Below are 27,091 nucleotides of genomic sequence, written 5' to 3'. Positions count from 1 at the left end.
AATATTTTAGTCCAGTTAGAATGATACGGTCAAGAGAGCTGTGGATCTCACTGTAGACAATAGTATTCCTGGACACAGAGGCGAAAATGTGATCTTTCAATTTGAAAGTATTGTAATTCTTCAGATATAAAGCAGAAGAGCAAACAAATGCTTTGAGTGAGAAAAATCCATTTTGCAATATTCCTTTTCAGAATCACCAACACTTTGACACAATGCAAAGAGTCCATTTTTCATCATTCATCAGCTTTTTAAATGCATGTCCTTTGCTTGTATATTGAAACTGAGTTCAGTATAACTCAGACAGTACATTGTGGTTCTGGGAAATTAAAGGCATAAGTTTTGCTTACACAAGCACATAAAGACAGAATGACATTTTTACAGTTGATGAATCAAAAAGAAAAGTATGAAAAGAACAGAGGACTTTTTCCTCCCTATTTCCTTATTTATAAGAAATTCATAAATTTAGCTATTAAAGATCGTCAAAAAGCAACATACACACCTTGAGTTAACTTCAGAGCTGCTTGATTTTTTTTTTCAACCATAGAAAAAGAGATGATTTTCTTTTAACTTTGTAAGTTTCCAAATTTCTTTAAGAGTCTATTTCTTATTTGGTTCTGAATTATGTGCACATCAGAGAAAAGAATTTGAAGAAATTAAATTATCATTTAACAATTTCTCCAGTTTATGTCATTTGCTTTACCTCTTATTTTCTCAATTAAGATAGCACTTTGATGGGACACCTGGGTGGCTCAGTCAGTTAAGCGGCTGCCTTCGGCTCAGGTCATGATCCCAGGGTCCTGGGATGGAGCCACATACCAGGCTCCCTGCTCAGAGGGGAGCCTGCTTCTCCCTCTGCCTGCCTCTCTCCCTGCTTGTGCGTTCTCTCTGTCTCTCCCCCCATCTCTCTCTGACAAATAAATAAAATAAAAACCTTTAATTAAAAAAAAGAAAATACCATTTTGTGTGTAACAACTGTCCTTAACAAAGCACATTTATATGGTGTTTACAGTTTGCCAGTCTACTATATCATAGTCTTACCTACATTCCAAATCATTCAAACCTGCATACACCACAATAAACTGAAGACCAGTAAAGAATCCTATTATTTGTGGGTTTACTGAGCACTAACAAAAATGTAAAATAATAATAGGGGTGCCTGGGTGGCTCAGTGTGTTAAAGCCTCTGCCTTCAGCTCAGGACGTGGTCTCAGGGTCCTGGGATTGAGCTCCAAACTGGGCTCTCTGCTCCGTGAGGAGCCTGCTTCCTTCTCTCTCTCTGCCTGCCTCTCTGCCTACTTGTGATCTGTCTGCCAAATAAATAAATAAAATCTTAAGATAAAAATAAAATAAAATAATAATAATAATTGGAAAAACTAAGAACAATGGTAACTATGTTACGAAGTGGGGGAAGGAAAAGAAAAATTAGTTATTCTCATTACCATGCAATAAGTCAATAGACAATGTATAAAGTGAACAAATCAAACATCTATTTAAAGTTATAGATGTTGTTACTGAAGGATAAAAGTCAGAAAATGTTAAAATTGGCTAACATGGGAAGCAGGACTGGGCCTAAGGTGAAATGGGATAGAGAACAAGTTTCTTTTCATCATAAACTTCTCTATACTGATTGATGTAAATTTTTAAAACTATGTATCTATATTTCAACTCACAACACTTTACAAGAACATGCATTTTATGTACATGTATTTTTATCTTATACACACATACATATATAAAATTAAGCACCCAATACTTTTACCAACATGAAATACATCTTCACAAGTTTGTAACATTAGGGGAAATCCCTTAGAAAGCTGGGTGCACCCAGTGTTGAGTTTACAATGCATAACCAATAACCTATTTCTGAACTTTTTATAAAATAAAAAGTTAATGAATGTAAAATAAGAAACTTCATACCCTTTTAGAGACTTCTCAGTAAGTTTCTTTTTTCGTTTTTTTTTTTTTTCCTGGAATATTTTGCATTCGTTGAAAAATTCCCTGCCATCTCATTAAATGTATAAATCATTCATTAGAGCCACACAGCAGAAGTGGCTTTTAGCAAGGGTATCATTTCTTTGTTCAGCACTAGTAAGTAAAACATTGTTTATGTTCTGAAGCAGTCATGGGGTTGGCTAATTTCACATAAGCGAGTTTCCCTCAGTTTGGGGAGCAGCTTCCACAGGATGTTAACAATATTATTTTCAGAGATAATATATATTATTTCAGAGATAATATATATAAGTGCCCCATCCTTAAAGCATTAAATGTCTATTTTATAAAAAGTAATTAGAATATAAATTAGATGGGGGTGCTTGGGTGGTTCAGTTGGCTAAGCATTCTACTCGATTTTGGCTCAGGTCACTATCTCAACGTCCTGGGATCAAGCCCTGTACTGGGCTCCACGCAAGGTGTAGAGTCTGCTTGAGATTCTTTACCTCTCCCTCTTTCCCTCACCATACTCATGTGTGTGTTCGCTCTCTCTCTCTCTAAAATAAATAAATACGTCTTTAAAAAGAACGTAAATTCAGGGGCACCTGGGTGGCTCAGTGGGTTAAAGCCTCTGCCTTCGGCTCAGGTCATGATCCCAGGATCCTGGGATCAAGCCCCAATTGGGCTCTTTGCACAGCGGGGAGCCTGCTTCCTCCTCTCTCTCTCTCTGGGTGCCTCTCTGCCTACTTGCGATCTCTGCCAAATAAAATCTTAAAAAAAAAAAAAGAATATAAATTCAATCAAATTTCATAACTAATCTAATTTTAGAGGTAAATAATGTCACAATAAATACTGAACTGTACCACATTGAATCAAGCCTTCTTAAATTGGTGAATTCAAGTAGTCCCAGTCACTTTTCTCAATAATATATGAAGGCACTTCCTTCTTAACTGTAAGACTAGTCCATTGACTTAATCTGTTTTGGCATCTACATTGGAAACCTATAGGGAAATTCACCTGTTAACTATCAATTTCTCCAAACTAAGTGGTTGATACCAACAATGCAGAATGGACAAAAGTACTATCTCTGTTCTCATTCTGGTCTGGACCATCGCCCTCCTTTTATATTGGCTGATTTCCTACCACCTTCTGATTTGCTTTTAAGCCCTATGTCAATTGATGACCTTTAGATGAGGAAGGAAAAGGGGAAAAAGATGAGTTATCTTTTTTTTTTCCCCTGAAAGGTTACCATAAAAACATTTCACCATTACTTGGACAATTCTTTTTTCCTTTCTGGTTATTTCCAGTCTCTTATTCTCAATTATCTTCTTGGCTGAAGGAAATTTCCACTCATTGCTATTTTGTTTAGCTCTTTGAAACCCTCTTTTATTGAATCACATAAGAAAAAGGCTTTACATCCAAACAAACATTTCATGGGACAAAGACATCAAGCAAGAAAACAGAAATAAGGGTACCTGGGTGTTCGGTAGATTCAGCTTGGGTCATGATCCCAGGAATCCCGGGATTGAGCCCCATATTGGGTTGGGCTCCCTGCTCAGCAGGGAGTCTGCTTTTCCCTCTCCCTTTGCTCCTGCTCCCCAGTCCCCAGCTCATGCTTTCTCTCTCTCTCTCAAATAAATAAATAAAATCTTTAAAAAGAGAGAAAATAGAAATGATACGCAAGTACCCTAGAAAAACTCTGATGACTGAAATGCCTATTTCACCTCAGGTTTTTCACTTTGGTTTTCCCTTTGGGAATGTGTATCATTCCAAATATACATGCTCTAGACCAGGCTGAAAACTGATGAAGTTGAAAGACAAAGAAAGATTACCTTCTAACGCTTCGTGTTCTGACAGATGATGAGCTATATTCCGTACCAAATCCCCACTCTCACTGATTCCTATCTTCTTGTGTATCTACCACTACCATGAAATGTATTGTTACTCATATTATACTGCAAATTATTTATACACTGGAGACATTATACCACTTTAGAAGTGATTTCCTAGAATAAATCCAAAAAGAATGCTCCTAATATAGGATTATGAGTTGGTTAAGTCAGTTTTAATGCTCTATGAGAGACTACTGAGCAGTCAATAAAGGGACAGAGAAGAATAAGCATTAGTCTTATTAAATATATCTCAGAATTCTGAGTAAAGCACCAGAAAGTCCATTCAGTCTGAAGATCCAAAAAGAATTTATTCCACTTCCTTCATTAGGCTTATAAATATATTGGTTTATGTTGATACTCTTTTTGTTTTATATAAGTTGCTACACTAATATGCTACACTATACTTCTTATACACTATACAGTATTCATCATTTCTAGTTATCAGCACCAAAAATATACTTTCTGAAAAATAAATTAATTTTGACTTGAAATTATTTTAGAAAACAACTCATGGAAACTATATTTTGTATAGAAGACCGTTTCCATAAAATATCAGAATAGCTTTTTAAAGTAAAATGTTTTTTATGGGGCACCTGGGTGGCTCAGTGGGTTAAGCCTCTGTCTTCAGCTCAGGTCACGATCTCAGGGTCCAGGGATCGAGCCCCGCATCGGGCTCTTTGCTCAGCGAGGAGCCTGCTTCCCCCCTCTGCCTGCCTCTCTGCCTACTTGTGATCTCTCTCTCTCTGTAAAATAAAGAAGTAAAATCTTTTAAAAAAATGTTTTTTATCGTCCAAAAAATTATTTTTTTACTCTCTACATAGAGACATACAGAACAAACATTCTAATAAGTTCAGAACTCAAAAAGTAAAGTCATATTAACATTTTTCATCATTTAAATTCCATATGAATATATTAAACAGGAAACTCATAGATTTTTATTTTAATAAAAGATTTTTATTTGGGGGCATGGCTGGATGGCTCAGTCGGTGAGGTGTTTGTCTTTGGCTCAGGTCATGATCCCAGAGTCCTGGGACAGGGCCCTGCCATGGGCTCCCTGCTCAGCAGGAAGCCTGCTTCTTCCTCTCCCTGCCACTTACCCTGCTTTCTCTCTCTCTCTCTCTGTCAAATAAATAAGGAAAACCTTAAAATTTTTTTTATTTTAAAGTTTTTCAATTTAATTTGATTGAATAATTTCTGTAAAACTTATTTACCAAAAATTATTACCATTTTGTGCAAAAATATCAACTTTTTATCCTAATTAAAACTCTCAGAATGACTTTTGTATTGTGAACCCTAATTTGGAGAGAACCAAAACAGATATTTTTTCAGTATTATCACAAACCTGACAACTTCTTCATTGAGCCATAATATTTCTTTCAGTAACTTTTAAATCTAATTTTGTGACATTACCCAAAGATACCCAACAATTTTCTCAGTGCTTCAACATTCTTTTTCAATAACGTGGATTTACTTAATTAGACATGAGCCCAAAAAGCCAAACGAGGAGGTGGTTAAATGGGAAGAGAAAAGATGGCAAAATGTAAATCATTCGGCTTTAAAACTATGCGAAAGCCCTGCAAGTTTTACTCTCCAACATTTTTTTAAATCAAAAATTAGTAAAAGGTATAGTTTCAAAGAGTGAAAGAAAGTATCAGAATTACTACCACTCTCTGACCCCTCTCTCTTAATGTTCCTCCATCCTTTTTGTAACTGTGGTCCTAGAAGCTGCCCGATGAGACTCCTGTGGAAACGATCTTTTGCTCTCACATCTGTGTGAATTTCTTTGTATAACCTCAAGAACTCTTCAACCTACCATTCCTCTAAAAGTTTATCTTTTTCTCTACCAAATCATTTTGCAATTGCTGTCTTTTATTGTTATCATCTCTAGAATGGAGAATGTTGCTCTAAATGCTGGCTTATCTTTCTTCCAAAGACATTTTTGCCAAATTTCTTATTGACTAGACTGAACGCTTTTTAAAGCTCCCACCTAAGACCCCTTCGCCTTTGAATTAGTTACTATCCCACATGCTCCCGACTGACCCCATGTGTCCTTTTCTCTCAGGCTGTACTTCAGGATACTGTTAAGATCCAGTTGAGTTTTTTCTTTTCTTTTTGAGTTATGTAGGCTATCCTAAGTCACAGATCCTTTGTACTACAAATAGAATGGATACAGTTAATTGAAGGCTCCCTGCTGCTGTATGCAGTCAGCTACGGAGGTCGTCTGGCATCTCAGCGAGTTCTTATAACATGGAGCCCAAAGGCAACTTTAATTCCTCTGATGCCCTTATGAGATTAACTTTGATAATATGTTTGGCGACACATTGACAAGAATTGGCTTTTTCTGCCTTTTACATCTATTGTATTACAACTACTAGAGTCTGAGTCCTCAGATGTAGATACAGAGTAGTAATAAAGGTAGTGTCAGTTGAAATACCTGTGACAAATTTTCCACTTCTCATAAAATACCATCTTTTAAAATATTTGAGCCTTTTCACACGGGGTGGCCATTGAGTTCTACTAGTTTATTTTGCGGTGTTCGCGGCACGGTCCCGTTGGTGTGGAAGGGGTCAGTGGAAGGACCTAGCCATCACTCTAGGAGACACATGAATTCCCAGACAGTAACTTAAAAATAATACTGTATCGTTCCAATGAAATATCATACCTCAAGAAGTTCATACCATAATCCATGATATCCTTTGGGTTCCCTTCCCATGAAGGTGGCAGGCTTCCAGAGGGAAGCGATTCTTTGTGTGCCCCATCCACAGATAGGACCTATGCCCAAGAGCCCCATCTAGTAAAGTGCGATGGCTGAGTGACATGGAAAGGCACAAAATGGAGAAACTACAGGACCTTATGCCTCAGGCAGCAAGGGGATATGGACGGCTCAAGAGGTGGCAATGGCGGTTAGTACTTAAAGTCAGGTGAACCAGAAATCATATATGGTAAGTAAGAGATCCTTGCAGGAAAACAGTTTAGGAGCTGCATGTTCTCAAAGTGGAATGGAACCGAGGCCAAAGAACCCCAACTCCAGAAAACAGACAGTGCGGCCTCCTACTCTGCTCTCAAGGCCAGACTTAATTTAAAAAAAAATGGCAGTCCTATATTCATAGAGTATTCCTGCATTTATCATGTCATCAATATATTCTGTTTCAGGAGCATATCTTGTTTTATCTTTTTAATATCTGTTTTTTTTCTTTTTTAAAGATTTTATTTATTTGTCAGAGAGAGCACAAGCAGGAAGAGCAGCAGGCAGAGGGAGAAGAAGGTTCCCCACTGAGCTGCCCCCCCACCCCACCTTGCGGGATGCAGGGCTCCATCCCAGGATCCTGCAATGATCATGACCTGAGCCAAAGGCAGACACTCAACTGACTGGGGCACCCAGGCATCCTGAGCATTTCTAATTTTAAATGATACCCTACATTATACATGAGAAAAGGGGAGGTAGGAATATATAAGGTAGCTTTAAAAAGAGGTGAAAGAGTAACTTAAAAAAGGTAAAACAACTCAGTGTTGACAAAAACATGAATTGAGCAGGATGGTTTAGAATGAACATTATTTAATATCCATATGGATTATTTTACTAAAGACTGCAGATGCATTACAGTATTTTGGAGAGAATTAGACTTATTTCCTAAACACTTAAACTTCATAATTTTAAAGGTTTCTCCTCTGCGATTACCAAAGTGATTAAGAACTTTCAAGAAGGGAAAGAATCAAAGAATCAAAGACTGTTATTTCTGTCATTTAAAATATCTACCCCAATGACACTTTTTATCAATTCTTTATTTTAAGTCCCCAATATTATTTGCTATATACTGTATATTTGATCCCCGTCCAAGTCATTACATGTGTTAACACATTTGCTCTGAAATTAACTGTAACTTAGTAATTTTTGTCCTATAAGAGCAATTGAAGAAAGAAACTATAACATGCAAACCTATGAGGCTTTAGTGACCTGGGCTGTTTTACTAGTTTTTTCTAGTTCAAAATGAACAACATACTAAAAACTTACATCTATCACTATTATTAAACCTTAAAATGATTTTGGAGTCTCCTAAGATTTCTTAGATGGTATATTAAAAGCATTACTCTACATTTAGAAAAGCAACTTTCCTTCTGTATGCGTATTTTCTATCTTCATTTCACATCATACATATTGAAATCACTAAATTTTATTACAAACACCTCCTACCTGAAATCTTTTAGACAAACTCTCCATGTATATTTTGAACCCAGTGTTGAGATGGTAATATTCCATTAAGCAATGTTATAATTCATATCTACTCACTCCAACCCACTCTCTAAATCTCTGTCTGGGTCTCTCAATCTCTGAAGAGACCCAGAGAGAGAGAGAGAGAAAGTACACAGACCTACCCTCTTAATGTTCCTCCTCCCCCAAGCTTGAACTTTGTTTTCACATGCATTACTACCCTTTAAAATCTTATGCCATTAGTCTTAGATATAAATAACTCGAACCCCAACATATAACATACTGCTCTCCTGAAGCCAATCTTTGTATGAGTTGTGTCCTTGCCTTAACTTAGACGAACTACTGAGAATAGGGACTGTGAGCGCCTCTCAACTACAGCTCCGCTAGCAGGCCTCATCACAAAGTAGATGGGTGGCTGAGACAATTTCGGTTCCCTTAAGTCAGAAAAGGCAAAATTAAAAAAAAAAAAAAAAGTAAGACAAGGCAGTAGTCCACATCTGAAATTTACAACTGATTAGTAACTCTGAGGTTCAAATCCCTGCATAACTTGGGGTTTTCTTCAAGTGTAAAAAATGGTTAACTTGCAGTTCCCAAAGAAAGACAGCAGTTAATTACATATGGATTATCCTTCTCATATTCACTCTATATGTAAATGTATGTATACATGTAGATGTATGTGTGCTGGGTGTATGTGCCAAGGCCCCATTTCCACTTATCTCTCATACTTGATTACTCTGACAATAGCCAACCCAGCCAGATGCTGAAGTTTCCATAGGATGCCTTTTGTCTCTCTACACTTTCACTGCCTAAGGTTTTTCTACTCTCCTCCTTCATTCCTTCATTCAGTAAAAATCAGTCAATGCTCCATTCAAGGTCCCACTGTACATTTGTCAGTCCAGATGTGTAGCAAGACAAGCAATGGGAAGAAAACACTCACTCACACACATGGATTTCAAGTTCCATGAAGGCAAGTGTACAGTAGTCTTTGTTTTGTTCCCTCATCGATCTTAGGCACCTACGGTGCCTGGTACATAAGAGGCACTCAAAAGATACTTGTCAAATGAATGAAAAGTGGCATTGCATTTACCCAGTCATGAATGCTAGAAATACAAGAGTCATTTTAGGTACCCCCCAATTTTTGCATTAATTTTTGATTTCTCTATTTGTGGTTCTTCCAGTTCCTTCTCATTGTTCTGCCACTATTTCTGTCCAGGCACTTAACAGTTAAAAGCCTATATAATAGTTACACAACCCATTTTAAGGAGTATCCTGTCCGCAACCAAAATTACATTTCTTTTTTTTTCCCCCAATATTTAATTTATTTATTTGAAAGAGAGAGAGAGAGAGCGCGCGCATGAGAAAGAGAAAGAGAGAGAGAGAGAGAGAGAGAGCATGAGCAAGAGGGTGGGTGGGCAGAGGGAGAGCGAAAGAGAGAGAAACAGACTCCCTGAGCAGCGACTCCACTACAGGGCTCAATTTTGGGAACCCTGGATCATGACTCGAGTGGAAGGCAGATGCTTAACCAAATGAGTCACCCAGGTGTCCCCAAAGTTACATTTCTATGAATAAAATATTGCTATTTGCTATGGTGTCGATGGAGCTAGAGGGCATTATACTAAGCAAAATAAGTCAGTCAGAGAAAGACAAGTACATATGACTTCACTCATATGTGGAATTTAAGACACGACACAGATGAACATAGGGGAAGGGAAAGAAAAATAAAATAAGATAAAAACAGAGAGGGAGGGAAACCATAAGAGACTCTTAACTACAGAGAACGAACAGGATTGCTGGAGGGGAGGTGGGTGGGGGGAGGGTTAAATGGGTGATGGACACTAAGGAGGGCACTGGCTGAGATGGACACTGGGTGTTGTACGTGAGTGAGGGCTCACTGAACTCTACTCCTAAAACCAATACTACACTTGAGGTTAACGAATTTGAATTTAAATTAAAAAGAAAAAAGAAGTAGTATTTCTGATCATCAGCTATACAGCTTAGAATCCTTCAGAGGTTTACAACCATCATCTGTGCACAGAATTAGAGGCCCCCAATCATATGTCTCCTGCCTGTTCTGTAACTTCATCTCCTGCCATGGCAACATCACAGATCAAGCCCTTCAGCCATTCTCAAGCACACAGAACTTCCCTTCAACGATCTCCTTTGAAACGCCTCTCAGGCCCTCCCCATCTTGCATAGTCTGGCTTTGGCATATATTACATACTGTTTACTTTGTCTCTTTCCTAAACTCTAGACAGTGTGCTCTGAAGCAAGACGTAGCAACATCCACTCCAGAATAAATTCAATGGTCATCCCTCAGCGCTTCTTGATTTAAATAGTGCAGCTTCTGTGAGCTCAGTTTCCTTGCTTCTTTTTTCCCCACCACCTACAAAGAAGGTTCTAGAGAGGAACAGACGAAATATCATACATTGAAAGTTCACCGCACTTAATACTCATAGAATGTTATTATTACTTGATCCCCTTTCAGTTGCCTCATGTAGAAGGTCTAAACAGGTGGGGCAAGTAATAAGAGCAAGGCACTTTGTACGTTTGTTTGCTTGTACGCGGCCCGTTTCTTACTTCAGTATTAGCAAATGAGCTGTACGATGCTTCTAAGTGAACATTAAGACACTATGTATGTCCTGTCCAATTGTAGGTCTGGGAAGAATCTGACTAGGAAAAAATGCTCAATCCTCAGGATCAAGAGAAGAAATGAAAACGTGGCCAGAGATCTGGGAGTGTCCTCTGAGTTTACTGTTAGAAGGTTCTGGCTCCTCGGAGTCTCTCAGCCTGAAGCCTCTCTCCTGGAGTCCTCCACATCCATATGTCATCTCTGATAAAAGTCCATCCCTCTATCTAAAGATGTATTTACTTAATCAGACACTTTATGATTTAAAATCTTTCAGTGTGTGGCTCTTACTTCTGAATGGCCCTAAGAGTTTTTTTGTGCTTGGAAGAGCCAACTTAGCCATTCACAGAGAGGCAATCTCTCTATAAATGAACAGATTTCCACACGTGGGCTGTAATATATGCATAACACATTTCTCTCGGTGTTAATTTTGGTCTAACATCCTCCTGATGGTCTTGATTACCTTGGAGACTTACATCCTGTGTTCATATATACGTAGTTGTTAGTCACTTCTACTAAGTTGCCTTACCACCATTTCTCAAGAATGATAATAGAAAACACAGTATTTTAATAACTCATTTTTCCTTTCAATAAATGTTTATTCAATCTCCTGTTTCAAGGCACTTTGCTAAGACTTAGTTAAATCTAAATCCCATGTAAAATAGGCAAATTCTGTGAAGGTCCAGAGTAAAAATAACAGAAACCCTTTGAGGATACCCAGCAGAAAGTTTTATTAATTGAATTTCTATCTTTTAATTTGTAAGTAAAAACGTAAGTATCTTAATATAGATTTCCTTTAACTGGTTTTATTATCTTTTTTCTAGAAATTGGAAGTCCTAGACCACTGTTTATGATCAGTCATATTATTTATACTGCACTAATGCAAATACTGTGTGAATCAACAGGATTCTGAGAAAGCAATAGGATACGAATAAACATGGTGAGACAGTGTGGCAATAAATGCCTTTTGGAGTAGTGTATTAACTGAATAGTAACAGTAATAATTAAAAAAATTGGAATTATTAAAAGCTTTGTCTACTTTGCTTATTTTATTCCTGGTGTGCTAATCACATAGATGCATAACTGGGCTCTGATTCCGTGTAAACAATCTATGTTGTGACAAATTTCAAGGCATCTGGTTAAGTCAGATATCTCCCTTTGGGAATTAAAATGAAACTAGAAGTGTTTGCTCTTAAAATCCGTACCCTAGTAGATAGCATCCAACACAGAATCAAACATCCCATCTAATTTTTCCAATACCATGTTTCCAAAAGGAAATTACATTAAATTCCTCCATTCAAAATGCAAAAAGCAAGACATCCAAGAATGAGATTTCCAGCAGAATGTAATTTTAAAGACAGGATTTTTTTTTCCATTACTGGAGATATCAAACATTTTAAAAGCCTGTTCTTTCATAATTGGATTCCAGATCATTATTTTTTTGGCCAAAAAGAAAGGTTTTCTGCATTCTTAAAATAATTAGGCAGGATTTCAAATCAAATTATCCAATTTCAAAGCTCTATTTTTCTCTCTAAAATGCCTGTTAGGGAAGGACTGCTGATGACTAAGCTCTGTGTCATTCTCATGGCTTTATTAGGAGAATGTTCTAAGTCCTTCACTTTCTATGTAATCAGAACTATAATTTCTTCAGGTTATTTTAAGACCCAGCTATGGCTAAAGCAGGAAACTCAATTTTATTCTGAGCTCTAGACATGTCGACACAGCAGAGCTGGGCTCCAGCTCTCTGGGCTATCTTCTTTCATAAACTTTGCTTGGTGTCGGACCAAGGCTCCAGGCTAGTTGTACTCCACTCTCTGGATATCGGGTAACTCTTTCCAAGACAGTGAGGGTAGTAGGACTGTTATTTTGGAAAATGTGTGTTGACATATCATCACTCGACAAATGAAGAGCTTAGTTGTCCAGAAACTACTACTGACTCTTCCTCACATCAATTTGAAAACCATACTCAACAGAAGGGCAGTTGAGAAACCAGGTGCCAGAAACATTTGATAAAAAAGCAGAACAGAAAGCTCTAACTACACATGTCTACTTTAGTTCATCATATTCCCTTAGAATTTTATAACTTAATTAACCAACTCTATTTAAGCAGACTGGCTGCCTCTAATTATGCTAAAAAAATTTCTGTGCTACAAAGTGATATTAATAGTGAGTGACATTTCTGCAAGTAACAGGTAACCCATTTCTACAACCATGAACTCTATCTAAAGTAAAGAAAGAAGAATAGGACAGTATCATAAATAGTAAATAATAATTATCTGTAAGAGATTGTCTTCAGAAACAAAAACAAGACATCATTACATTGGTATTTTGATCTATACCAGAAGGCTCTCATAGATATGCATAATTAATCCTTTTTTAAAAGATTTTATTTATTGAGAGAGAAAGCAAGCACGAATGGGGGAGGGAAGGGACAGAGGGAGAGGGAGAAGCAGACACTCCACTGAGCAGGGAACCCAACATAGGGCTGGACCCTAAGACCCCAAGATCATGAGCTGAGCTGGAGGTAGATGCTTATTAGCCCACTGAGCCACCCAGGTGCTCCAGACATGTATTTTTACTGATATAAATTTATTAATACTTTCAATTTTAACAACACACTGACATAAAAATTCCTTCTTGCTTTAAATTTTTAGGAGGCTCTAACAATTTATCTTTGCTATTTTTTATTCTAGCATTTTTTCTTTAGATTAAAATACTCTTATTTACTACTTTTCTATTGTTCCTACAACAGTAACATGACAACATCATCATAGATCTATTAATTGAGCTTACCATCTTCATGTATACAGTTACACATTAAGGGACTTTTTTTCTCCACTCAACAATATATCTAACCCATTCTTCCACATTAATATACTTAGACATTATTTATTAATCTTAATGACTATATAGCATTTCAGAGTATGGATTATGGCAATTGATTTTTATATTGTTCAATACTTAAACCACCTTCAATTTTTCATCACAATAAATAATGGTGCAAATAAATATCCTAGTATACAGATTCTTGCACATTTGCACATTTTGTATAGCATTTACATAAAATTATTGGATTGCAGAGTATGTACATTAAAGATTTTGATAGTACTTCAATTTGTGATTCTCCAAAATTTCACCAGCATGCTCTTCCACTAATATGAGAGTGCCCTTTCCTCTAAGCCCTAATTAACACTGTGTACTAGAAGTCTTTTTATTTTCACTAATTTAATGGATGCAAAATCGGCACCTCACTGAGGTTTTAAGCACGACTGAGAATGACCATCTACTCATTTATAATATTGGCCATTTTGGGTTCTTTCTCTTTGAATGTGTTCTTCATACCTTTGACCATCTTTCTATTGAGTTACTGATATTTTTCTTATTGATTTTATATAGTTTATATTTGCACTTTACAGATCTTCACTTTTTGGGTGTTAGATACATGTCAACTCTTTTCCATCTGTCTGTCATTTACTGAAAAATAGTGGCATCATTTATCATGTAATTTTTTTCTGACTTAGAATGCCAAGTCAAACGTCCCTCTTTTTTAACTCTCTCCAGATAGGATTACACTGACGGAGATCTTTCCTAGAATGAATTGCAACGACCTCACTCATAAGTTCGTTAATAGAAATGGAAACATTTTTCCCAAGGCATAATATCTAAACTATAGCTTCTGCTAGCCTCTTTTTCATTTTGATCAGTGAAGTAAGGCCTTGTAAAACCAAGCTTTAGGTTCATTCTGCACAAAGAGTTTCTCAGTCTCTTAACGGAGCCAACAACTGTGTGATAACCTAGTAAACAAGGCACTGGGCTTCCTGATGAAAAGGATTCATTCTCCATCATAAAACTGCTTTATGGGGGGCACCTGGGTGGCTCAGTGGGTTAAAGCCTCTGCCTTCAGCTCAGGTCACGGTCCCAGGGTCCTGGGATCTAGCCCCGCATCAGGCTCTCTGCTCAGTGGGGAGCCTGCTTCCTCCTCTCTCTCTGCCTGCCTCTCTGCCTATGTGATCTGTCTGTCAAATAAATAAATAAAATCTTAAAGGAAAAAAAAAACTGCTCTATGGGGCAGGAGATACATCTTGTAACCTCAAATATCTAAATTCATATGGGAATAAACATTTCAGATGGATGAAGCTTCTCTCTTAAAATATTATTTTAAATGCCATTTTACTGTTTTAAGGGACTCTTCCTTGATTAGCTATATCCCTGCTTTTAAAGATGCCCACAATACAGAGAACACAGGACCGTCAGTTCCTGCTTTGTGACAAGGAGGTTCTCTAACAACGGCTTGTTAGGCACAATGGCGGGCCTGTGAAATCAGGCTGCTTTTTTTGGTTTTAGTTCTAGTTCCACTGTTTCACTATTTATGTGTGTGTTGCGGGGGCCTGGGGGGGCATCTTTCTAGTTTGTTGGTGTGCATTGTGGCTGTGGGTAAACTTAGCTCGAGTACCCTCCCTGTTCCTTTAATGTGTGCCTTCTGATCTCAGGTCTGAGAATCCAAATAGCCACATCTGCTATCACTCTTAAAAATGACTATTTCACTTTTGTTGGGGTCACACATTTACTGGAGAATTAGACAAAAAATGGTCTCCTAAGAAAAATGCACGTACACAAATATATTAGTATATGGTCAAATTTCCAAGGATTCAGGGATTGCCTAAAGCCCATTCATAGATCCCTTGTGCTCTCCTGGTTCTTTTTTGGCTCACTTCAAACTCCTGATTTTGGTTCATATCGAAAAAGTTTCTGTGGCACCTGGGTGGCTCTGTTGGTTAAGTGTCTGCCTTCAGCTCAGTTCATGATCTTGGGGTGCTGGGATCGAGCCCCATGTTGGGATCCCTGCTCAGTGGGGAATCTGCTTTTTCCTCTCCCTCTATTCCTCTCCCCACTCATTCTCTCTCTCAAATAAATAAATAAAATCTTTAAAAAAAAATTTCTGAATAACTGAATCATTAATGAAAGTCAGTATGGTTAGAGAAGACTAATCCCAATAAAGTCAAGCACTGTGGGAGACAGTAAACCAATAAATGTGAGAATATGTGAATATGAATAATGCCTTTTTAAATGCCCAATTAAAACATATGAAGCATGTGGGGGCGCCTGGGTGGCTCAGTGGGTTAAGCTGCTGCCTTCGGCTCAGGTCATGATCTCAGGGTCCTGGGATCGAGTCCCGCATCGGGCTCTCTGCTCAGCAGGGAGCCTGCTTCCCTCTCTCTCTCTGCCTGCCTCTCCATCTACTTGTGATTTCTCTCTGTCAAATAAATAAATAAAATCTTTAAAACAAAACAAAACAAAACAAAAAAAAACAAAACAAAAAAAACCATATGAAGCATGTGATTATCTGACGATGGTGACATTTTCTCATGTTATTTCAAAAGGGAAGACAATGAAAACTATGTGTGCGTACTGTATAGCACTGTAAATGTGAGTATGAAGACTGAAAAAAGAAAATGAAGAGGGTCATTTGTATTTTTAAAACAAAAACTTGTACTTTAGCCAGATGAGCTGTCATTCCAATGACTACTTCAGAAGTAGTCAGGAGTTCCTTAGCATGTGAAAGATTCTGTCCTTACTGCCCTGTTTCTTGTCAAATTTGCATCAGAAGCCCACTTTTCACTCCGTTGTCATAATCCTGGCAGAAAACAGATGAAAGGAATGGAAAAAAAAAATGGAATAAGAGCCTCTTTCATTAAGAAACCTGGGTTTTACCCATACTCCTCTACCTGCAAAGTCTTGTCCTTAAAGATTGACGAGTTGAGCAGTGAGAAAAATCTGATGAAAACAAGGACACTAAAGGCAGTAGAAAATAGCTAATTCTTTAGAACAAATGTGTAGAGGAAGTGTGACGGCAGCTGGGCAAGACTGAGCATGGCAGAGAGGAGGAATGGAAAGGAGGAAATGACTCAAAGCAGTCTCTGCATCTAAGGACCTTACCTTTTTGCTCATTCATTCGCCAAGTTCTGGGTTCTTGATTGGTATCATGCAAACAATCACACACACTTCACACCAGCCTACAAGTGGAGAGTAGTAAGGAAATATAACATCCTTGGAACTCGCTTTTGGAAGGCATTCTTTGAACTTTTCTCATTCATACAAACAGGCAGGTGACTCATTTCCAACCTCTAAAATGAGGTATCTGTGGAACCTCCAAATGGACAGTGGGAGTTGTAGATACAGGTCTAAGACTTAGGAATGAGGTTGGAGCTCCAGGTGGAGATCTCTGAGTTATCAGCATAGAGCATGGAAGTAAGAACCTGAGAGTAGCCTCTAAAAGGGAAGAATGAATCTATCTAGCCCATAGCCAACAAAAAACCAGGGTCCTCAGTCCTATGACCACAAGGAGCTGAATCCTGTTGACAAGATGGAGGATCCTGAAAAGGACCTCAAGCTCCAGATGAGGACCTAGCCCTGGCCAACATACTGTTTTCAGCCCTGAGAGACCTGAGGACCCCACTGCCCATGCCTGAAATCCTGAGGCACAGAAACTGAAAGGTACTTAGTAGATGATGTTAGGAAGGAAGGAAGGAAGGAAGGAAGGAGTCAGAAACCTGTGAAATGAAGCAATCATGAAGGTGAAGCCCATTAATTGACATCAATGCCCATAAAAGCACCTGGTGCTCCATATAACCTTTCCAGATGTGTTTGTCTTTAAACATGATTTTTTTCTATGTGTCAGGGTGCCAGTTTTGAACCAAAAACTTAGGAATCAGACTATACATTCATGTTTATTCAAAAAGAAATAAAAATGTATAGAGAATGCTATTTTTTTAAAAAAAAGAAGTCTAATATCAGATGTTGGTCTTTTAAAGTAATCTTTCTATATAATTTTTTACTTTTATGCTAAAAGTTGCTTGATTTTTCAGCAAAGCCAGATCAAAAGTTCATTTACCATTATCCTAGAATTTAAATTTGACATAAGTAAAAACACTCCCTAGGGCTCTTTTCTAAAAGCAATAAGGAAGGCTGAGTTAAGTTTTTCCTGTTAGTGTTTTCAAGGAAATATGATATTTGGTAGGACTGTAAGTTAACATTTTTTTTTCTGAAAGATACTGTAATAACTTCAGCAATCCAGAACATATTAAAGCCCTAAGCATTTGGCCTCTTATTAGCCAAACTACATTTTCTATGGCTATGAACTTAAATGAATATATATTACACACAAGAAATCCTTCCTAAGAGTCTTCTGATCCTTACTTTAGAAACCAGAGTAACTCGATCATTTGCTTTTTTTATTCTCTAACTACAGTGCACATCCTAATAATTTAGGATATCAGATGTGATCCACTAGAAAGAGGCCTACAGATGGATGAAAAATTTAAAGCAAAATGCCATTTTTGTCTGAAGGAAATAGTTGCCCAAACCCTAGTCACTGAAGGATATCCATATTCAAAATATGATATAATTAATTTTCATAAAAATGATAATATACCCTTAATAAAAGTATCATAACAAAGAAAGAGAAGATCTTCCTTAGTTTTATATCAAATCAAATATTGGCTTTTAGAATATATTCTTTATATATCTTTAGGTTTATATAACCCAATATAATGGGACTAAAAACATATAAGGTACATATGTAGCTTAAATATCAGCTGTTCAAATGATTTTTTTTTTTTTAAGATTTCATTTATTTATCTGACAGAGAGAGATCACAAGTAGGCAGAGAGGCAGGCAGAGAGAGAGGAAGGGAAGCTGGCTCCCCGCTGAGCAGAGAGCCCAATGCGGAACTCGATCCCAGGACCCCGAGATCATGACCTGAGCCGAAGGCAGTGGCCCAACCCGCTGAGCCACCCAGGCGCCCTGTTCAAATGATTTTCAATTCATTCATTCATTTAGTCATCCCACAAACATTTGTGGAGCGATTATTACATGCCAGGCATTCAAGGTCTTAGGTTTGTTTATATGAATTTCCAAGGTTTAATTAATTCAGAGATTTCATTTTTATTTTACAGATACTTTCTTAGATATTAATGAATGGTTCAGGGATGGAACCAATTTTCTCCAAAATCATAATGCATTTTTATCTCATGCCCAAGACAGAGTACTGATTACCATGATTCTGTTAACCAGCTATAACTCTTGGTCTAGAATATTGTAGCTCACCGAATGTATACCAAATTCTACCTCATACACCATTAATACTTAAGCCGTAGATTCCACATAAGAATGTCTAACGCTGTGGAGTTAGAAATCTTTGCAAACTGGCTTTCACCAACTACCCAAGTAGCTAAAAAAATTTTCATTCTCAGAGTACTGAATATTTGTGAATGACTGATGTGTTTTTGGCAAAGAAGTGAATACTTCAGTAAGGCACACTATATTCAGCAATGAGATACACTTAACATATGAAAGAAAAATTTCCATGCATTGCATTTCAAAAGATTGGAATGAGAAAGAAGGAAAAAATACTGTTGTTATCTTGATTGCAACATGTAGCTCTGGCATCATTTAAATATCACCCAGAGAACGTGTAAAACCCAATAAGACTCTAGAACCAATAACCAATATAGTCTCTCTCACTTTCTAAACTCTAACAATATTAACTATAAACCTGAGGTTTAGAAAAACTTATTAATAGAAAAGTTTGTTTCTAAGGACTGCGTAGTACTTAGTCCAACATACTATTTCTGCAAAGATAAGAAGTTTAATTTAAATACATGGTCAGAAAAAAGATAGGTGGAAATGATGCCTTATCTATTTAACAACTCACTTGCAGCAATTAAATATATAAAGTGTTAAAATTAGTAAGAAATTTGAATAAACTTTCTGCTTCTTTATAATAACTTCTGTTACAGTGTTACCCAAACCGAAATTATTACTGTATTTATTAGTCCAAAATAATACTTATTTTTAAAAGTGAAATGCAATTCTAAAGATCAAGAAAATTCAAATGTAGTCATGGGGCAAAGAGATAGGAAGGAAAAAAAAATGAACACTGATGATAAAGTCTTATATTTCTGATTAACAGCAAAATGATAATCTTCATTACTAAAATGGAAACAATATCTGGTTCTAAGCTACAAAAGGTTAGTACGTAGTCATAGTTTTCCTTCTGCCTTCTATTACTATTAGAAGAATAGCAAAGGAAAAGAGAAAATTAAAGCAATTATAACTATAATACATGCATTATATATGTACACACACACACAGTGCATGCACGCCAAAGAGACAGGAGGGAACTGTTCTGATTGCTTTAAACTACCAAACTAAGCTAAGGAAGTTCCAACATTTACTGAATAGTTCTTTGTAAATGGGTCTGACCAGTGCTTTTGTGAATAGATAAAACATTCAAAACCAGTAAAGCACTAGCACAAGCTTCAGAAGAAAGTTATAACAAATCAGAGCAGAATGAGTTTCTAAGTCTAAAATATGTAGTATTGAGGTGCCTGGGTGGCTGCCTTCGGCTCAGGTCACAAGCCCAAGCATCTTGGGATCAAGTCCTGTGTTAGGCTCCCTCCTCAGTGGGTAATCTGCTTCTTCCTCTCCCCCTGCTCATTCTCTCTCTCTCTCTCCCTCACTCTCTCAAATAAGTTAAAAAGCCAAACTTTAAAATATGCAACTGAGAGACTAACACATTACTGTGGCAATTTGTCTGCTCCATCAAAATTACTTTCGGAGTCCAAGAAAGATGATGCTATGACCTGATCCATTTCTAATGATTAAGAGGGAGACTCCCCATTTTTTAAAGCTGGTAGGGACCTTAATAGTAATCTAGGACCTCCCCTCATGGTTGATAGATGTCAAGACAACTAAATTACCTATTTTCACACAGAGAGTGCCGGACCCTGAGCTAAAATCCCCATAAAGTGTAGCTCTGTGAGACTGGGGGCTGGTGTTTTTTCATCGGTTTCATTTTTCCTGAACTCTTTTACATACTATTACTAGGTTCATAAAAACACGAATGAACATATAAAGTGATACACCGAGTTTTTTAGCTATCACATCTACTATGCCATGCAGTATTTAAACTGTTCTTGCATACACTGGGATTAAAATTACATTCAGCATATTTCTGGTATGCATGGACAAATAAAAAGGTAAAGAATGTTCTGTTCCCTTAGCACTCAAATGATGCTTTCTAAAAACAAATGACTAGATATTGGTGTGTGAAGACAATGAAATATGTAGACCAGGAAAGGCTTGTGAAATCATCTGTTAAAAGAGTAGGAAAACTAAGTCATTTTCAGTTTGCTGGAAAAAGCAGTTTGGATGCAATATTCAAAAGGTCCTTCCCAGTGGCGTGAAAGTCCACACTAGCCTTTATTCTGAAAAGAGCCAAATGTATTTTGGATTTAGGGGCCTTTGCACTGGCTGTTCCTTCTATCTGGAATGCCTTTTCTGGGCATGGCTGGGCTCTTCAAGTCACTCAGGCCTCAGCTTAAAAGTTATTTACTCATTGGTATTTTTACGGACCCACTAGTAGTATTTTGTGAGGCTTTAGGATGGAGTATCTACCTTTTTTCCTTGACTAAACTGTCATCTCTATTTCAATCAACAGTACTCTAAAATCTGAATCTTTTATTTAAATCAATCTCAAATTGTCTTTTGCGAGTCAGTGAGCTACACAAATATTAAGTACTTCTGTCACCTAATTTAGTTAAACGTAACTAAAATTCTTCCCAAAACTTAAAAAAAATTCCTTCTCATCCCTCTGTAAAAATGCAAGACCCTGCATACATTACACATTGGCTTTGTAGAAGTTTAAATTGTAACCTGTCTAACTGAATAAAAATGGTATTATAAAAATAGATATTTCGGTGTATCATTTGACTATGAGTTTATAAACTGAATACATTAATTGTTCCCAAACCATTTAATTAATAGTATGTCCTCTGATCGTGGTATGTGATGCAATTCTGTCACATGAAAAGTTATTAATAATAACTCTGTATTTTGGTCCTTTGATCTATTTGTCTATGTCCCTTACCCAACCCATCATTATTAATAAGCTTTGTATGACTTCGTATCTATCCTTCTTCTCCTCATTTGTTTTTCAACAAAACTGCCACTTGTGCATTTATTCTTACAATGAATTTTAGTCAGTATGTGATATTCTCTGGTACCATTTTAAATGACCTTGCACTGACCTTCAGTGCACCTATAAAGCACAGAATTTGATATGGGGCTACCAATGAGGCAGAGAACTAAAAGGCTGATAGAACTTGTGTGGAATTAAGACTTACTATTTACTATATAATACCATTTAGTACATTTTATTTTTGTATGAAGCATGAATTATCTATTTCTTAAAGATAGTTGGCTGTTTTGATGACAAGGAAATTTATAGACTGAATTGGGAATAAATGACCTTTTAAAGACAGTCTTCCACTTTATGAACAGAGTATATCTCAAGTTCATTCAAGTATTTTTTTTTTTCATTCAAGTATTCTTATTTGCTCTTCAATAATTTTACCAATTTCCTCATCAAAGTTTCAGTTGCTAAGTAAATGGTATCATCTTTTATCACATTTTGTGTGATCTTTTAAATTGTTTTATGCTGACCTTGTGCTGAGTAAACAACTCTTTTTTAAATTTCAAAAAAATTTTTTACTTAAATTCCAGTTAGCTCACATACAGTGTAATATTAGTTTCAGATGTAAAATTCAATGATTCAAAACTTCCAAACAACACCCAGGGCTCATCATAAGTGCACTCCTTAATCTCCATCACCTAGTTCTCTGAAGAAGGCATACAGATGGCCAAAAGACACATGAAAAGATGCTTAACATCACTCCTCATCAGGGAAATACAAATCAAAACTATAATGAGTTATCACCTCATACCTGTCAGAATGGCTAAAATCAGCAACACAAGAAACAAGAGGTGTTGGCAAGGATGTGGAGAAAGGGGGCCCTCCTGCACTAATGGTAGGAAGGCAAACTGGTTCAGGCACTCTGGAAAAGAGCATGGAGTTTCCACAAAAATTAAAAATAGAACTACCTTACAACCTAGCAACTGCAATACCAGATATTTACATGAAGAATACAAAAATACTAATTTAAAGGGATACATTCATCCCAATGGTTATAGCAGCATTATCTTTAATAGTACAACTATGGAAACAGCCCAAGAGTCCATCAACCAACGAATGGATAAAGAAGTTCTGGGGGGTGTGTGTGTGTATAACGGAATACTATTCAGCCATTAAAAAGAATGAAATTTTGTGTGTGTATAATGGAATACTATTCAGCCATTAAAAAGAATGAAATTTTGACATTTGCAATGACGTGGCTGGAGCTAGTAAGCATCATGCTAAGCGAAATAAGTCAGTCAGAAAAAGATAAATACCATATCCTTTCACTCATATGTGGTATTTAAGAAACAAAACAAATGAAGGAAGGGAAGGGGGAAAAAAGAGTCCGTTTCTTGATTTGCCTCTCTCAAGTATAGAGAACAAACTGATGATTACCAAAGGGTAAGTTGGGAGTGAGGTGGGGATAGTTTAAATAACTGAACTTGAATTAGTTTATTTTCCTCTGAAATTCTTATAAATCTTAGTGTATGTTCACGTCTTGGAACATTGACTAGAATCTCCAAAGACAAACTTCCTGATGCTAACAAAAACTTTTAATTTTACCAGTAAATACAAAGTTTCAGACAGTGTTTTGTGTGATAATGCTTACTTTCTTCTAGTCTCAGTTTACAAAGAATTTCTATCCTAGAAGAGTATTGCATTTTACTGAATATGTTCCTCTAATGAGATGATCATATTATTTTTTCATTTAATCTATTAACAGGGTAACGTTCACTGATAGGATTTTCTCCTTTAACCATTCTCTCATTCCTGGAATTATATCCCTATAAAAGAAAACCCATAAATGGCTAGTAACATATGAAAACCATTCAACTCTACCAGGAACCAGAGAAAGTAATGCTGTGCTATTTTTCATCTCTCAGCTTGGCAAAAATATCCAATGATGGCAGGTATATGTGAAAAATAGTTCTCACATATATGATTGGTGAAGCATGAGAAAAATCTCTACTACATACTGGTTCATTGTCCATGGAAGTTGACTGGAGGCAGTAGAAAATCAACTAAAAAGATGCTCTCTCTCATGTCTACAAAGCAATTTAATATACTTTCTCATGATCTAAAAATCTGAGATTTCCCTAGAATGAATTTAAACAAGTTTTTCTAAAGTTACATTCACATTCAGGTTCAGGACTATCTTCTGAAAAAAAAAAAAAAAGACCACTGATCTTTCTAGTCCAATGATACAGGAGAATTTTCATTTAATTATTGGGATAATGGACAGTGAGAGTTGACTCTTGATTAAAATGTGAGAGAAGTGATTACAGATTAACAGCATTGTTTTTATTATGTTTAATTACCTCTTGCCTGAGATTGTTTATATTGTTTTCCTTCTTACAGTACCAAAGTAGGTTAACTTGGTACTCAAATATTTTTTTTTAACATTTATATATTTACCTTTCAGGAAAGAAAACAGATGATTGAAATCAAGTAACTAAATTTATAGTTGCAAAAATCATAATCTTTGGAAATTTGCTTTAACTAATTCTTATTAATGCTTAAGTAATTTATTTAACTAATTCTTATTAATGCTTAATGCTTAAGAATGAGAAACTTCTAAATCCAAAGCCAACCAGCTTTGACTTGTGCCATCTCAATACAACTGTTATAGCACTTAGATACCTACCTATGACTCACGATGATGAGAACACATAATTGGTAAAGTCAGGGAGAGAACACTAGCAAATATTCATTCCTTTGCTCTACGAAGCTGAGTTCAACAGCCCTGTCACAAAATTTGGCTTTATTATTCAACCCCTTTCTTGGCCCGCATTATAAATATATATGCCAGTGAACTAACTCTGTTATTTTTCTGAGCCTTAATGACTTCATATACCCTTTCTTGTGCTGAGTTTTAAGGCTAAACCAGAGCAAAGACTACCCAGAAAAAAACCTGCATCTTTTCCTACTTATATTACACGTATTCTCTTCACTGTTCCTCTCCCACTTGGACATGAAAATATTTATTTCATTCTTCTCCTTGAATAACTGTGTTCAGAGATTAATCCACTCCTTCCATCTGTCTTTCTTTAATAAATCACTATGTGAATTCCCTGTCCTGACATTTTACTTTAGATAGTTTTTTAAATTACTGATCCTCTTGGCATTTAACATTTGGTTATTAAATTGTTTATCAAAAAATCTTTTCCAGTGCCCCTTCTCAAAAAATATAGCCAATTAAACAATACCTGAATCAATGTAGAATGAGTTCTTAAAAAGGGGTAAAACTGTTCAAATTGATACTACTGTCAACCAGAAGAAATCTATCCATTTTTGTCTTATCTAAGAAAACTGTCTCTACATAAAAATTTCATGAAGAAGAAAAATGGGAGATAATGTGAAACAGTGTTTGAATAATATAAAAGTACACCTGTAATCATTTTCACAACCAAATTTATTCTCCTTGGACCAAAAAGAATGCATTTATATTCAAGCAGTCTTAAATTAACTATTTCATACTTAATATGTTGAATGCAAACACATCTCTCATGAAATTTCTATTGGAATTATTGATTAAAAAATCAAGTCAAATAAGAATATTACAAAACTCCTTCCCTAAAAATAATTGAAATATTTTTAAAATCATATACATAAGTCAAAGCACTGGAGGTCATTCTTGACTTATATTGTACAATGAATGGTTTCAATTTTTTAAAAAAGATTTTATTTATTTATTTGAGAGAAGAGAGAGTGAGAGAGAGCATGAAAGGAGAAGCTCAGAGGGAGAAGCAGACTGCCCGCGAAACTGGGAGCGCCATGCGGGACTCAGTCCCAGGACTCAGGGATTACGACCTGAGCGGAAGGCAGTTGCTTAACCAACTGAGCCACCCAGGTGCCTGAATGGTTTTAATTTTAAGCCAAAGGCTCTGACATCCCAAGAAGTTTACAGTGCTCAAATTTACAAAACAACAAATCAAAAGCCTGAGGATTTATTTTCTACATACAAGAAAGAATCATTTTTTAAAAATAAAAATTTTATAAAAACAGACTCTGATACCACTGTACTCTTTAATCACTCATTCATTCATCTAAAAATAGTCTCAGGGATCAATTATGTGCTAGGCACTGTAAGGAATTAAAATAGAAGTAAAACATGATCCTTTTCCTCACAGAGCTCATAATATAACTAATGAGGGGGATGGGGACACACATACACAAATAACCACACTGTGAGACAGAAAGTGGGAATTTCTAAGATAGTAATAAAGAACTATGGGGGAGGGGATGTGGGGAAAAGATACATAACTGGGAAATTGTTGCAGGGGTTGGGGGAATTAGAAGACATTTGAACTGTGCTTTATAAGAGTTAGGATTTCTCCCAGCAAAGATTAATTGGAACAGAGCAGCAGAAGGGTATTTCAGAAAAAGGAAATAGCTGGTTATTAGTGTACACACACACACACACACACACACCCCACATACCCACCAGATAAACCAGAAATCTGACCTAAAAATTCAGTTGTGAAGTACTCAATAATTGAAATGAATTGATTAAATGAGACAATCCTTGTGGGGGTGGGGGATGTGGTTATTAAACATTCCCTCAAGCTACACACTGTGAAGCCAACAAAGCATGTAGTCCAGGAGTTTGGCCCAGTCCCAATATTCTTGAGGCTAAAGAAAATGGTAGAGGATCTCCTTCTCCTGGTTCCCTCACGTACCCACTGATAAAGGCTTCCTCATCCCTTACAGAAGGCAGAACTCAGTGGAGTTTAAAATAGCTCCAGAACACTTCCTGCTCTATTCCAACTGTGCTTTCATTCCTTTTGACTTAGACCAATTGGAATGTTGAGGGAAAACCCCATGAGGCATCAAGCATGTGAGATCATGTGTCAGTCCCTCAAAAATGTTTGTCCATCCTACTATGTGTATCCAACACTTCCCTACCCATGAGAAAGCAGAACATGTGGGGGAAATAGCTTTTAGCACATTGACGTTTCCCCCTTTTTAAAAACAGATCTAAATATTTCCTTATTCAACTTTTGTAACAATTAATCACAACTCTATCCACTTCCAAACACTATGAAGACAATGTATTCTAAACATTTTGTTTAGATGTTACACTTCTATACATCTACAACAAAGTTGCTATTTATCCCATGATTTCCATGAATTAAATACTGGGTACATTGTAAAGGCTTAATACAACCCATGTAATGAATATTGTATTACATAACCCCTTAAAGAAGTGTGCAATATTGTAAATTTGAGAAAATTTTTACAGACTTTTCTTCTAACTTCAGGGGATGAAGATATACTGTTCCATTCTTTTTAGCCCCCAGGGAAGAGGAATTCGTCACTTCACTAAACTCTAGGATGGCTCATACTGTTTGGGTAAGAAGTTTAGGCATATTTGAGGTTAGAGCTGGAATGCTGGGCAAAGATGAACCTTTGGGAAAG

At 36.6% G+C, this 27,091-nt stretch overlaps 1 protein-coding gene across 18 annotated transcripts in view; it reads right to left on the bottom strand.

Moving 5' to 3' along the window:
- The window catches only part of HDAC9 (histone deacetylase 9), an 872,408-nt gene that overhangs the window by 512,991 nt on the left and 332,326 nt on the right, over positions 1 to 27,091 (bottom strand). The window contains exon 1 of one of the 18 annotated variants that reach the window (XM_044246163.1): positions 16,594 to 16,618. The exons of the other annotated variants lie outside the window; for them this stretch is intronic. Coding sequence (XP_044102098.1) covers positions 16,594 to 16,609 — 16 coding nt within the window. The 5' untranslated portion in view covers positions 16,610 to 16,618. Of the gene's footprint in view, positions 1 to 16,593; positions 16,619 to 27,091 lie in introns of those variants that run through there. 18 annotated transcript variants of the gene reach the window in all.

This window comes from Neovison vison, chromosome 4 (genome assembly GCF_020171115.1).
Source record: "Neovison vison isolate M4711 chromosome 4, ASM_NN_V1, whole genome shotgun sequence".
NCBI lineage: Eukaryota > Metazoa > Chordata > Mammalia > Carnivora > Mustelidae > Neogale > Neogale vison.
Note: the sequence above shows the minus strand (reverse complement) of the source record. Positions and strands in the feature narration are given on the sequence as shown.